This window comes from Podarcis tiliguerta (assembly GCF_965153285.1).
Source record: "Podarcis tiliguerta genome assembly, chromosome: 4".
In the NCBI taxonomy this organism is placed as follows: domain Eukaryota; kingdom Metazoa; phylum Chordata; class Lepidosauria; order Squamata; family Lacertidae; genus Podarcis; species Podarcis tiliguerta.
In genome coordinates, this window is record NC_139537.1 from 71,506,793 (window position 1) to 71,522,135 (window position 15,343).

Consider the following 15,343-nt stretch of genomic DNA (forward strand, 5'->3'; position numbering starts at 1 on the left):
CTATTGACTGAGCTATCCCGGCTTAATAATAATAATAATAATAATAATAATAATAATAATAATAATAATAATAATAATAAATGTCCAGCCTGGTTGGTGCTGTTGTTTTCCCTCTCTTCTCTCTCCATCCAGCTTTCAGGAAAACTTGAAAGCTTGCCCACTACTTTCGTATTTTGGTTTGTCCTAACAGTCCTGAGACAAGTTGAAGGAAGGCTAATGATTTGAGGTGGGTGGTTAATGATTCCTTCCTCAGCTAACAGGCTAGAAAGTAGCTGAAGATCTTCCTTGAGTGCTCTGAATGGGAGGGACGAAGGGGACTAGGGAGGTAACATCGTTTTTTCTCTCCCTTTCCCTGCTGGGAGTGGTAGGGCTGAGAGGAAGAGAGAGAAAAAGGAAGGAAAGAAACATAAATGCAAGTGACAAAAGGCAGATTGCTGAAGCATCTTGGGGGGCCTCACTCTGGAAGTCTGAAATGGGACAGTGGATTTGCTGCTTGTATGAATGCTCTGCTTCTTCATTTATACATCAAATGTTACAAAACGTAGTAAGTAAAGCCAGCCCCTGGATAGTGCTGCCCCTGGAGCTTTTCACTGCCTAGGGAAGTGTGGCGAAACAGTGAGACTAAAGCGTACAATGCCAATATTTTGCCGCTGAAGTGCTACCTTGAAACTACTTCGTAATGAACCATATAAACTCCCCTGCAGTGTCCTTACTGTGCAGGGAAAACAACCAAAAATGAGCTGGCAATGGAAACAATATTGCAAGGTCAGCAGGTTTTACAATAAATGCTGCAAGGTAACATTTTCCCCTCCTTTTTCCTGATTTAGAAATAAGACTCAATTTTCTGTGTCGTAAGGGACTGGTTTTGGGGAACTAAGGAAGCTGCCTTGTTGAGAGTCGGGTCATCCGTCAATCTAGCAGAGTGTTCTCTACACTGACTGGCAGTGACTCTCCATTGTTTCAGACCAGAATCTTTTTCCAGATTTACTTGGAGATACCAGGTATTGAACGTGGAACGCTTTGCTGCTAAGCTGCAGTTCATTTTCCAAAGCTGCAGTTGTAGATCGACAGCACCACCTTCTGGCCAAATTGTATTCATTGTTAGATACAAGGTAGTCTGTAACCAATTTCTTTGAAATAGCAAGTCTTTAAAACAAGGTTTTGGGGAAAATATGAATTTAGTAAGAAAATCACTTACACTGTACTAATAGGCGACTATTTTGGAGGGTGGAAGGGAAGGGTTTTCTGCAAAGCATTACTCCTTTCCCCCAATTCCCCCGTGGTGGTTTTTAAAATTGGCTGCTTTGCCATACAAGGAGTAATGGAGTGTAATGATGTTAATTTATATAATTATATCTTTAAAAGTTTGCAGAATGGTAAACAGCATCCTTCAGTACTCAAAAGAAATATGTATAAGATTACATGGGTGTAGAAATGAATTGATATTAAAGATTGTGGCCATATCAGTGGGATGATGGGGCAGCAAAGGTGCCATCACTTTCCTATGAATCTCATGTACAGTAGATAACTATTGGGTTTAGGCCAAAGGCAGAGTTCCCTTTGAGAAATGACTAGAAAAGACACCATCTGCTCCAGGATCCTATTCCTCCTAGAACTTAGTGCACATTGTTTCCACTCCAGTCTGACCCAACAGAACTTCTAAGAACCTACAGCAAGTTATCAAAATACTTGGTACACACGCCTCTATCTCGTCATTCTTGCGTCTTGCCCCGAGCAAATGGCACAAAAGCTAGCAGGGTTATTATGATTCACAGGTACAATCTAGAGAAAGTGGAGTGCACTTTTCAATTTTTTAAATAGTATTTTATTAAATGTTTTAAAATGTTTGTATGTGTATGTGCATGAACACACACGCATATACAGACTTAGTTCAATATTTTCTACAATAAATTGACTCTATTAATCAGATCTGTAGATGTGGTTTATTAATTTAACTGATTCAAAGAATTCTGTACACATGAACATAATGATTACAGCATTACAGTGGACGCTCGGGTGGCGAACGTGATCCGTGCGGGATGCACACTTACAACCCGCAGTGTGTGCAACCTGCAGCGGCGCATCTGTGAATGCGCAAAGAGCAATTCCGGTACTTCCGGGTTTCGGTGGTCCGCAAACCGAAAAAACGCAACCTGAAGCATCTGTAACCTAAGGTATGACTGTACTTTCCTTCTGTTGATGCTGATGTAGCATATTCATGTAATTTATTTCCCCCTTGTGCTTCTAAATTAACAAAACTTTCCAGCATTTCACGTAGTTTATTCTATGTGGCTATTACACAAAAAAAGCTCATGTAAAATAATTGGTGTGTGCTTTCTGAAAGTTAACGTAAACATTATTGGATCTAATGGCAAATTTATTCCGTGAAAGTAATTCTAAAACCATGCTTGTTTTTCTCTAGATTGTGCTCAACGTGTGTATACTAATTTCACTACTCCCTAATAGAATTTTTGCCCGTTATTTGCAGATAAATCAATACAGTGGTACCTCGCAAGACGAATGTCTCGGAAGATGAAAAACTCGCAAGACGAAAGAGTTTTTCGTTTTCTGAGTTGCTTCGCAAGACAGATTTCCCTATGGGCTTGCTTCGCAAGATGAAACGTCTTGCGCCTTTTTTTTAAAACCGCCAATGCATTCCTATGGGAAACCGTCAATACACAGTGGTGCTTCGCAAGACGAAAAAACTCGCATAACGAAAAAACTCGCAGAACGAATTAATTTCGTCTTGCGAGGCACCACTGTATTAAATAACTAAGCATCTATTTCAGTCTACCAGACAACATGGGTTTTTAACGTTCTGAGGTAACTCGCGAGATGTCTTAAGTCCTATGGATTCTCTCTCAGTGGTGCAAGTTCAATTTGGACCTTTCACAAGATTTTTTTCAGCAATAGAGGCAATACAAATGGCAGCAGTGTTGATGCCTACCAACCTAATATTGCTCTGGCTATGCAACTGGCTTAGCTCCCTGCATTATGCCATCAGCTCACTCTTCAAATGGAGGCCAGTGTCATGAAATGAGCTATTTTAGAGCCAAATCTTGGGACTCCCAGAGGATGGGTATCTTTCACCCTCTTCCAGCTATATGTTCTGTGCTAGTAAAGGAGGCTGAAAAGCCCTTTGTGATGTGGCTTCTGTTTTTTTGTTTTTTTGTTTTCATATAATTAATATACCACTTGATTGGTGTGTTTTTTAAAAAAATAAAAAATCAACAACCGCAATGTAATTTTAGGTATTGCAACACAAACCTGATTGGATAGCAACACCAGAGATCAGGATGCCCATTATATGTATGCTTGAGGAAGGAACTTCAGTAAGACCATATAACAATACAAAATATTATTATTATTTTAAAGCAGCTAGCAGAAGTGACTGGAACTTCCCTAAATCACAATTTTTCATTATGAAAGCTTTGTTCTCCTTGTTCAGTTTGTTACTCCAGTCCACTACCATCATTCCTCTTGTTAGTGAACCTTTGAGCTCAACACTTACACCAATTGCTGTGTATTCTGTTACAAAATTCTCTTCGATGGCAGCTGCCATAGCGTAGGAATCACATGGAACAAACCCTGACCGCCATTCTTTTTCACCTGGATTTTCCCCCAAGATTTTTGAGAATTCAAAAGAATGAGAAAATATTTTCTTCATGAACATAGCTTTCTCAGTTTTCTGGTTAACCCATTCATGGTAGAATTCCTGCAAAGTAAATAACAGTTTGGGCTTTTTTAAAAAAAGAGAACTATTCAACTGCATGAAAAGTTAAGAAAAAACTCCAGAATAAACATTATTGACCTTGACATCAGTAATGTTCCACAGGGAATTCACAGTGGCAAGAATTAATCATTTTAGCTCCCGATGGATATATAGTCATGAGGATGATAGATTTCTTTATATAAAATAGACTTGTCATATTCAATTTAGTTTTCTAAAAATCAGTTACCAACTAAGTCACGTTCAGGGCAGACCCATTGAAATTGATGGACCTAAGTTACTCATGGTCACTCATTTCAGTGGGTCTATTCTAAACAGGACTAATGCTGGATACAACCCAGATGCAATCCTATACATGTCTACTCAGAAATGAGAACCATGGAGTTCAATGGGGCTTACTTCCAGGTAACTACATATAGGATTGCTGCCACGTGATCAAGCTGAAACACTTGCCTAGATATTAACAGATCATTAATACCTTACCCAGGATAGTGGGCAGGAACATGTGAACTCCCATGATGCAATGTAAGTTGGGCAGGTGTACTCATTTAAGACAATGTAAGCAGCTTCTGGGTCTGTTGCAAAATTGAATTCTCCACAGACTGTAGTATTTCCTCTGGCTAATAGAAACAAAAAAGAGCTACTTTAGCTTTCTGTGGGACAATTCGTTCAGTTTCTAACAGCTGCTTCCTACACAACAGCTCTTTGTTATTTGCCACAGGTGCAGGACAATTCTACCCCCGCCACCAAACATGCACATTGTCATATGTGAACAAAAAGCCCATACAAACACATAAACTGCGCCAATCTTAAAAAGGCGCAGTCAGAGAGACAGAAGAGGCCGGAAGAATGTGGAATTCATGTGGTGGAATGGTCTGCTTCAAGCAAAGGCAGGAAACAAACTGACACTCCAAGGCAGGGAGACCCAGCGATTTCCTTTGGAGCTACATTTCCTGCGTTCAGATACCAGAAGGAGCACAATCACACTTGGAGGAGTCTCTAATGCCCAATTAAAAAAAAAAGGAGCATGTTTTCCATGGGGAAGCTGCAAGGCAAATGCAAAACCACTGAGACCCCACGTGGAGAAAACAAGGGACAAGTGAGAAACAGCTTGGACCCATGCTTTCTAGGCATGGAACAACCGGAAGTATGGACTAATGCATAGTTGTTTCAAATGTCTCCAAAGTAGGCAACAAAATTCCCACACAAAAGAAAAGTATGCTGTCTTCAAGAATAATCAGGAGGATTTCTTGCAAATTCAGTTGCTGAACAATCAAGGTAACAATCAACTAAGACAAAATAAGTACTTGAATGATGACTCAACATAACTTGTTGCTGCAAAACACTGAAACACAAGTGTTCTGCAGGCAAGAATATTCTTTAAAAAGCAGCTCACTTGTGAAATATTAAGAGAGAAAACAATTACATACAAACATGCCTAACAAGCCCTCTTGATTTACCGTACCTTCCGTATTTCCTCCCATGATGAACACATTTTTAAGTTTCTTAGGAAATGTTGGGTCCATTTTCACGGCCAGCGCTAAATTGGTCAAGGGACCAGTAGCAACTAGAGAAACCTATAAAACATACACAACAATTCATTGAAGTGACTTATTTAATAGTTGTGCTGTCTTGTGCTGACAGCCCCTCTGTAGTTAAATAGTCCCCACTGAGCTCCAGGAAAAAGACCTGGTCAGGGCTATATCTTTTTCTCGGCAGCTGACAACCGTATAATAATAACACCAAATAAGGAACGATGAGTTGAGAAATCCCAGTTCAAACAGCGCACACCCATGATCTCAAATGCACATAGGAAGCTGTTATGACCAGTGCTAAATTTTAAGGAGAACCAGGCACCCCATGTCAATGCCCGATGACACAGAGCACCTTGTTTGCATAATTCTTCCCCGTTTTGAAGGGAGTCTGCATGATCAGGTCTCTGTATGGAGCTACAGTTCCCATGAAGTGTCATTGCTATGGCGTGGACGGGAAATCTCGCTCTTCCACAACATGAGGATGGTGCCCCCACCCTCTTCTGCCACAGAAGCCGGAGATGAGTTCATTCCTGCTAAATGCACTGAATGCTCGAAAAGCCCAGTATGTTAAGTATTATTAGCAGCATTAGTAGCAATAACAACACAGCTGGGGCTCCAAGGGAGGGGTTAGGGTTGTATTTATAAGGAAATACTAAGCTGTACACAAATGGGATGTGGGTGATGCTGTGGATTAAACCACAGAGCCTAGGGCTTGCCAATCAGAAGGTTGGTGGTTCAAATCCCAACGACGGAGTGAGCTCCTGTTGCTTGGTCCCTGCTCCTGCCCACCTAGCAGTTCAAAAGCACGACCAAGTGCAAGTAGATAAATAGGTACTGCTCCGGCAGGAAGGTAAACAGCGTTTCCGTGCGCTTCTCTGGTTCGCCAGAAGCTGCTTAGTCATGATGGCCACATGACCCAGAAGCTGTACATCGGCTCCCTCGGCCAGTAAAGCGAGACGAGCGCTGCAACCTCAGAGTCGGCCACGACTGGCCCTAATGGTCAGGGGTCCCTTTACCTTTAAGCTGTACACAAATTATACAAACAATCGTCATTATTGCAGAAGCATTGGTGACAGAAGGAGCAAAATACTATCGAAACTCCTTTTAGTAAGTCCACATGTCCACCACTATACAGCCCCTGTGCTAAAATTTTTATGTATGCTTTTCCCTGCAGAGCCATATGCAGTAGTCTCTTTCCTCCAGCCATTTCTTACCCACCCACAGCACCAATACCTGCATCCCTGTACTACTTTCCTCTCCTTACCGAATAAAATCCATTTCCTCTTGGCCCATCTTCACCCACCGGGATGATTCTTAGAACCAAACTAGATCTGTCACTAACACACACACACATATACCGGTATATATATTCTAAAACTGTAAATATCAGCCACGGAAGGGGCAAGGGGACCTGAGAAGGGCAGCAGGAAGGTGGGAAGGGAGTGTTTAATCCCTCCCACTGCAATTCTGACCAAGATCACCCCATTGCTATTTGTACCAGGAGAGAAACTTTCATTATTCACCTACAAAATACAGGAACTATTAAAGAAGGGAAGTGGATAAGAGTACAGCATTTAAAACATAGTTAATTGAATTTAAGGAAACCAGTGTGTTGTGTAGAAATGAAATGTGATGGGAAACAGTGCAGTTCACTCTGTCTGTAAGGGGCAATTTTATTTTTATTTTTGAAAGGGTTATGAAGACCAAGGAACTTTAGAGAAGCTAAACCCCCAAAGCACTGATATATGAGAGAGAGAAAATATTTAAAAGATATCAGAGGGTGCTCTGCCTAGATGATCACCTCTCACACAGAGTGATCTACTGCCAACTGCCTTCTGGAAAGGATCCTGCTAACTTTTTATATGTATCCACATGCTTTTGGATCCATGTCTACTTTGAATAGTAAAATACACTAGGGAGGAGCTGAATGAATTTTATATCATTTCACCTGACCCGGTCGTTCATTGACTATTCTTAACATTGCAAGCACAGCATGTTCTTCCTGCAGAAGCTCTAATCCTGGAGCGTTGGGATCTGGAACATCACCCAGTCCATCTTTTCCATGATAATCTGCCCCTTCCACAGGTCCACCAAGTATCGGAGATGAGGCACCAGGATAAACTGGAATCTATGCAAGATATGACAACCATGTGATTATTTAATTTTAAGACAAAAACCATTGATGTCGTCAAAATGAAATACAGATGTCAAATAGCTTTTATTGCCAACTAGTCAATCTGTAGGAGTTGGGCTTAGGCCAAACTGTGACTAAGGCTGTGTGCATACTCCCATTTACTCTCCATCCAGTGTGCTCCACTGTGGGTTTGGAAAGTGGTGTACACACGACATCAGCCACAATCCATATCTATCCTGCATCTATCCCATCATTTCTTATGGATTAATAAACTTTTATCTGTTCTTGTTCCATATAAGCAAAAACACGTATACTCAAACTGTCATCTTAGAACTGCTCCTGTGAGAGGATCCCTAGCCTTCCAGAGCTGACAAGCTGAGCAGGCCTTGCCCCCCAAGCAAGGCAGAGAGCTCAAGGCAGAGGTCACACCTGTAACCCAAGTGGACCATATGCAAAAAGAGCTTTTAAGTTCTCTGCCTTGCTGCGGGGTGGGAAGGCCCTCTTGGTATGCCAGTTCTGGGATATTGTGGGGCTGTCTGATCTCCTACGAGATCTCATGCAAGCATCCGTAGCTTTTTAAAACAAATCAATAGTAACTAAATGATGATAAGACCCTTTTGCATTTTCTTTGACAAGGCTTAATTAGATCTTACTGTCATGCACAATTATTAGCATTCATTCTTTGCCTTTACCCACATGCATTTGACAAGCACCTTTTCTTTTTCTTATGCAACTGAGATCTATCTTTATATCAGACTAGGGAAATAAGTATCTAAGGGGTTGTTGTTTTTTTAATCCTTCTCATATTGGAAGCCCACTTTACATCAGAACAGAAGGAATGACAAGAGCTAATCTTGAATCCAAGTGTAATCCGTGGAAAGGAACATATGTCTCCTGTCTTACGTTTACGGAACTGATGCACAGAACTCCCCTGCTCATGATGGCCACTTCTGTTTACTTTCTGTACCACAATCCTAATCACGTTTAAAATCTTAAAATTCTATTGCAAACAAGCTCCATTAATTTTAATGGGCTGGAACAAAGTAAGTACATTAAGGATGCCTCCTTAAACTGAAACCCTGATCACATTTACTTGGTAATAAGGTCCACTGCAAAGAATGAAATACAGACCTACCCACATCCAGGTTGTCATGCATGTTTTTGTAATAGCCACATGGATCACTATTAATAGAAGGCAGTAAACCATTAAGAGAAGCGGCTGCAATCTTTAAGATCACAGATGCAGCCACATTTATTTATTTACTTATGAATAATAATACTGATAAACCACCCGCTCATATAAAATATCAAGGCAGTGTGCAACAATTTATATGGCAACACAAAAAACCCCCACACAAGATACTATAATAAAACAATGCAGAAGAATCATAAATTGACTGATTCATCTTGAAAAAGTTTAATCGCCAGAAGAGGCCTGCCAGCATAAAAAAGGTTTTCAAGAGATACCTGAAAATTAGCAGCAGATGTTTACTGAATCTCTGGTGGAAGAGTATTCTACACCATGGGACCAGGAAAATTCAGTGTTGGCTTCTGGTTGAAGCCAGTTGGCTCAACCAAATGTTCTCAGTGATTGCCATTATGTGTAAAAATAGACACTACTTGGAAGCAAGTACAGTATGCATAAGATCAAGTTATCTGTGTCTCATTTATGAATACCACATCATGACACCATAATGCAAAATTTGTTTGAAAGATTATTCAGCAGGAACAGATTACCTCAAGCTTGTTACAAATATGTAACACACGAAGTACATTTTTACATATATTTTCCAAGATGCTGTTTCCATAACAGCAAGTAATCCCCAGGACTTTGACATTGGGAGATGCCAAGGCCATCATAATAGCTTGAGCATCATCAACACCACAATCAACATCAACCAGCAGAAGTTTCTTCATTTTAGAAATGCCTATGAAAAAGTAAAACAAATAATTTAAATAGACAAAGCTTTGTATCATATTGACCACCGGACCAGTGGAACTGTGGTAACAGAGGGATGCTCATACACACAAAACATATTTAGGAAGATCTACTACCCCTCCTCTGGGGTGTATTAAGCTCAAGGGCATGGGGAAAACAAATGCCTCTTTCATCTTCACACTTAAACCAGGGCAGCAACAAGATCACGATCAACACTAGCCCACTTGGCAAAAAGCTAAATATTGGACAACTGTCTCTAAATGTATGGTGGTTGTCAGCTAATAACAAGTGCAAAAATGCTTGGACTTGATTCACTGTCACCACGAGAGGCGTTTAGGTTTTACACTTTGTCCAATAGGATTCTATGCTTTAGAAGATGCATAATCGGTAGAATTCCAGGAGTGCAGCTTTCCTCCATCACTGGCCTCCATAACTGTGTTCTGTTTTGAATTGAACTGAATGAATGAATAGGTGACTATTACTGGATCTTTTTTTAGTTTTTCAAATTAGATTTTCAGTTATGCAATATAGAGAGAAGCAATATATACAACAGACAAAGGAAAGAACACAAAAATAACCCCAAGACATAATGGAGATGAGGACCAGAGCTCACTGAGATTCTCTCTCCAACTTTGTGCACCCGTCAACTAGAGAAAACCTTCCATGCAACTGAAGAGGTGGTCTCTAGTCTGCAAAATGTACGTCATGAACAATTTGTTTCATTATCTAAGCTGCAACAATATTTTGCAGTTATTGTAATAACGACGCTGGGTTAATACACATTCCTGTTGTTGCACTGCTGTGTTGCTAAGCTGCTTTGGGCACATCTCCTTGAGAAAGCAGCATACAGCGTAAAGTACTGAGGACGAAGATTACAGGGAGTAACTGTACTTAATGGATTTTCTGCCTCTTATGCAGCTGTTGCACGGCATCAGGGCAAAATGCGACAACGGCAGAGATAACGTGGAAATTGACCACGATGTAGTATGTATAAAGCAATATATAATTGAGACAAGTTGGCTAAGGTCTTTAAAGATATGGTATTTTGCGTTTAGCTGGTTTTTAAAAACCCGTCGTTCATTTCTGACAAGATTTGCTTTAGCAAACTCGGTTACAAATATTGTTTTACAGGGGGGGGGGGCTGTTTTTCTGTAAAAAGACGGGGGTTTTATTTTGGGGGGTGGGGGCAGGCCTGAGTGGGTTAGAAAGCAAAAGCCAGGACAAACATTTGGACAAAACGTCCCAGAGGGGAGAAACGTGGCCGCCCGCATGCCAGCCAATAAATTAAACAGCCTGCAGGTGCGAGCGAGCACGTGGCCAGGACCACCTTCCTTCCAACCCGGCCGCAGGGAGCAACGTCGGGGGCGGGCTCTTTCTCCCCCGACCCTCCAATGAATAGCGGGCTCCTCTCTTTCACGCCACCCCCCCGCCACCTACCTGCAATAAGAGAGAGCGGCCGCGGTTCACTCTTGTTGTCGCGCGCCGAAAGGCCTCCCGCTGCTCACAGAGAGGCAAGCTGGCCAATCACGAGTCGCTTCGTCCACGAGTTCGCGCGAGGTGAGAGGGACAGGGGAGGGAGGCTGGTCGGCGCCGTTGCTATGGCAGCCGCGGCCTAAGCTGCAGAAGGCAAGCGTTCGCCTCCACGTGTAACGGCTTTTTCGCCGTGGGGAGGAGGGATAGGGGCTGAAAACGCATAGCCTGGGGGGAGGGGAGGGGGAGAACCGTCGAGGTCTGCCTGTGTGTTGCTGGCGGCAGCCGGGGTGGGGGTGGCCTCAGTTGGGACGACGGCCGTGGCCTGAAGCAGAATGTCAATAAGGTGCAGGTGGTTATCTTTGTACCCTTGCGCTGGGGCGGGGGGGGGGCGCGGTGTTGTAAACAAAAAATGCCCTTTTCCCTTATGGGGTATCCAAGAGCCCATATAGAGTCCTTACATAGGTTCCCTGTTGGTAGAAGAAGATAACAGAGGCCAACCAGAGAATATTGAGAAGCAAAGCAGCTAGTAAGCTTGATCTTTATTGATCTGTTGCAACAGGGTGCTCCCCTCACCCGCAGGAGAGGAGGAACCCAGAAAAATGGCGCGCAAAACCTTATAAAGACTTTTGAAATTGCCACCCTGCAGATCAAGACCACCCCCAGAAACATCATATATACATCACAGAAGGGGTGTAACCTAAGACCACCCCTTAGATACATCACACCTACATCACAGAAAAGGCGGTCTAAACAGAAATTTGAATGTTGTTTTTCTCCTGTCTGGCAGGTTACTTGATTGGATTTTCTGGGGAGCCTGGCTAGTCTTTTGTAATGATAAATACTTAGTTCCTGGGCCAGGTCACAGGCTCACACCCTATTCATATCTTAAATGTGCCCTTAAGACAGGATTTGTGAGGAAAGAGACAATGGGGAGGTTTCCCACTTTGACCTAGCAGAGAAAACATTTGCTCAGTTTAGGAATCAAAATGGTTCCAGGTCGGTCTTCCGTTGATCTATGTACGTGTTGATCTATGTACGTGCTTGGTTGGTACACTTAGGAACATTACCATATATCTAAGACCATAAAATTCCAATCACGGGGGTGGGGGGTAGGTTGCAAATGTAATAATGGAAGCAGCACCTGTAGCTTCGTGAGTAATAATGAGCAGCTTGTTCAGCCAGAAGCAATACCTTGTGAATTGTGAGGAACTCTCTCCATATTTTTTTTTATTCCTGATCCTCCTGTCCCCACCACAGCCCATGTTGAATCCTCCACATCACCTTTCCTGAGTTGCTGCTGCAGCACACTCCTCTTCAGGGCATGCCAACCCAAAGTTAGAATTAGAGAGAGTTGGAAGGGACCCCGAGGTCATCTAGTCCAGCCGCCCTGCAATGCAGGAATATATGCAGCTGTCCCATACAGGGGATCGCAGAAAGCATGCACTATGGAAAGGAAGTATCAGCCATGCCTTATCTTGAAGGTGTGTGCCTTTTTTTAAATTGCTGGAAGATGGGTGGCATATTTCCGAATTCTAGGGCTATGTTCATAGAAAAGACTCTAGACTCCTTAAATAATTCTTTCTTTCTTTTTAATCAGATGCTGTAGAGAACATACTCTATCTTTGACTCACCACTGGCACCCCAGAATGCTACTAGAAGTAGCAGCAGCCACCAGACTCCTGCAGGTGAGTAATACCTGGGCACCTTTGTTTGTTCAGTGCATCCCTCCTTTTGCCACACTCTCCTTTTTGTGCTGAAATACTGCAAAGTAGCTTACAAGTCATTATTAGCCCCATGGTTACCCTGCCCCTTCGCAAAATGACATGCTTGCGCTGAAAGCAAAAAATATTATGTGACCTCTGTGATTGTCGAAGTTTGATGTTTGTGTCATTATTGTGTGTGTGGCAAGCCTATTATACGCCTTTAGGCACCAGGCAAAAATGTTCCTCTTCAACTAGGCCTTGGGCTGATTAACATCCTGTACCCTTTCAAATGTTTGTGAGGGAGGGGTGTTACTGGTTTGTGGTTTGTGTTGTTGTTTTTATTGTGTTTTTATCTTGTATTTTGATGTTGTGAACCACATTGAGATCTACAGGTGTGTGTGTATACACAGACTATATACAAATCTAATAATAATAATAATAATAATAAATAAATTAAATTAAATAGTAGCTGCTTGGTGATAGGTTCTGGGGGGAGAGATGATCTCTGGGAGAATTTATTGTGCGGCTCCTTGGTCAGGTAACTTCTTTCTGATTGGTCTGGGTGGCAGCAGACTCCAATTGTCCAGCAGTTTTATGGTTGGACATTAACTGTTGGTTAAGGACAGTTGAACTTTGATGGAGTTGAGGAAGGTAGTGTGAGGAGAAAAGCTAAGGCCTGAATATTAATACTCTGTTATTAATACGCATCTGGTGAAGATAAGGAGAAGGGAGTCGGAGGATGAATTGGTCTGAGAAGCTGCCCTATATAAAAATCTTACCAGAAGAGCATGATACAAGTGGGTTTTTTTAAATTGGCTAAACTGTCCAAGGAATCAGAAGTACAACCAGAGGAGCTTTGAGTTTCAGAGGCAGCTTATACCCATTGGTTCTCCAGGGCTGTGGGTGTATTTGGCTGGGATGGAGGTTTAGGGAATTTGGCCTGAAGGTAAAAGCAACTGCTAAAATAGGCTGGTGTCAGAAACTGTCCTCAAGTGCCTTAAGATCCCAATATAAATAACAGTATATCCGGTCATTCAGATCTTCCAGTGAGGTCTTCCTGGTTGCATTGCAACCTGCAGAGGTCCCTCTTGTTGTGGTGGCCTATGGAACGATTTCCTCTCAGAGATAAGGCAAACACCTCATGTTTTAGGTGTTTAGCACTTACTAAATACTTTTTATTCTAGACCTTTGCTGGCTATTAATACCTGCGTATTGAGTTTATCCTATTTTTGTTGCTGTTGTATTTATTTATTTTTTGTTTTATTGTGAATTGCCTTGGGATATTTTTATGAAAGGTAGTATAATAAAATATTTAAATAAACACATTATGAAATCTGCCCTAGCATTTGTCTTGATGGTATAGCTGACAAAGTGAATTCCAAAGCCATCTAAGTTTCCTGTATTACTCATTTTCTTGTGTTAAATGTATGTGTAATGAGATTTCCTAGATAAATAACCCACCTTCAAAGCTGATTCTGCAGCACACACAAAATTACCGTATTTTTCGCTCTATAGGACACACCAGACCATAAGATGCACCTAGTTTTTGGAGGAGGAATATATAATATATATATATATATATATATATAAAAATTCTGAATCTCAGATGCCAGAACAGCAAGAGGGATTGCTGCGCGGCAAAAGCAGCTATCCCTCTTCCTGTTCTGGCTTCTGGGATAGCTGCGCAGCCTGCATTCGCAGGCTGCATTCCCCTTACTTTTTAGAAGGGAAAAAGTGAGTCTTATAGAGCAAAAAATACGGTATATCTTGGTTCATTCACTACTTTCACTATTGCAGTTCTTTGTTTAGGGAGAACATGACCTATTAATAGCTGACAGTAGTATTACAATACCTCTATATTTTAGGATATAATATTAATCTGGGAGCTTATAAAGCCCAAAAATGATATACTCCACAGTTCATTGTGGTTGTATTATTACTATTACTGTTCCATTACCTTCATGAATTTATTTTATTTTATTTGCCTCAGAGCTCTATCAAACACACTTAAACTGAAAATTATATACTTAGTGATACAAACCAGACATCAGATCCACATAATGACATATGGTACTGTGTAACAGTCAAATGTTTTTTCTCTTTCCCACCCACACTGCTCAGCACATTATCTTTTTTTTCCTCCCAAAAGCTAAACTTAAAATGTGTGTTCTTACCTGGTATTGGTGAAATTCTTTTCAGGCCGATGTTTGATTCCTACCTTCTAACCCAGTGGAACTTGACCTGAGCTAACACATTTTATAAGGGCATGTAAGTTAATATTTACCACTCACATAATAAACGGTAGGGTTATATTAGGTCTCCTCAACAATTGGAGAGAAGTGATTATATAAATCACTCAAAATTAATAAAACTCTTAGGGCCAAACTACATGCTCTATTGGCTATCCATTACTGGATTTCCTGATTTGGCACTGAAAGCCTTGCACTATAAATCAGTGTGTGTGAGAGTAATATTTCCAATTGTTTAATAAGCAATCATTCTTCCCAGGGGACGCTGGAAACTGTAGATCTTTGAGGAGAAGGGGTTCTCCTAGTAACAAACTACAGTTCCCAGGGTTATTTGCAGGAAACCATGATTGTTTAAAGTGGCATAATACTTCTTTAAATGTATAGTGTAGATGGGGTCTAAAAGCAAAAAAAAAGGGGGGGGATCAGGAATATATGATCTCATGGACTCCTTACAGCACCCAAGAAGCAAAACACTTAGAAGAACTAAGGGTATCACTGGTTAATGGATCTGATATGAAGTCAATCAATAGGGCAAAGTCTATTAGTACAAGTCTATTAGTTGCCCAAGCTTGGTAGTATG

The 15,343-nt window shown here is 41.5% G+C and overlaps 1 protein-coding gene and 1 long non-coding RNA gene across 3 annotated transcripts in view; one reads left to right on the forward strand and one right to left on the reverse strand.

The window, feature by feature from the left end:
• Window positions 1-1,924: 1,924 nt before the first annotated feature.
• LOC310676287 (inosine-uridine preferring nucleoside hydrolase-like) lies at window positions 1,925-9,316 on the reverse strand (the record flags this gene model as incomplete). Its single annotated transcript, XM_083438059.1, has 6 exons — window positions 1,925-2,508; window positions 2,774-3,715; window positions 4,214-4,350; window positions 5,196-5,307; window positions 7,214-7,393; window positions 9,137-9,316. 5 exons carry the CDS (start codon window positions 9,314-9,316, stop codon window positions 3,365-3,367), a joined length of 960 nt encoding a protein of 319 aa, XP_083294185.1. The 3' UTR covers window positions 1,925-2,508; window positions 2,774-3,364.
• The window catches only part of LOC310676340, a 33,300-nt gene continuing 27,156 nt past the window's right edge, over window positions 9,200-15,343 (forward strand). Inside the window, exons 1-3 of one of the 2 annotated variants that reach the window (XR_014510467.1) lie at window positions 9,200-9,337; window positions 10,788-10,895; window positions 12,409-12,496. This is a non-coding gene — a long non-coding RNA (uncharacterized lncRNA). Of the gene's footprint in view, window positions 9,338-10,787; window positions 10,896-11,074; window positions 11,155-12,408; window positions 12,497-15,343 lie in introns of those variants that run through there. The other variant, XR_014510468.1, reaches the window with a different exon arrangement.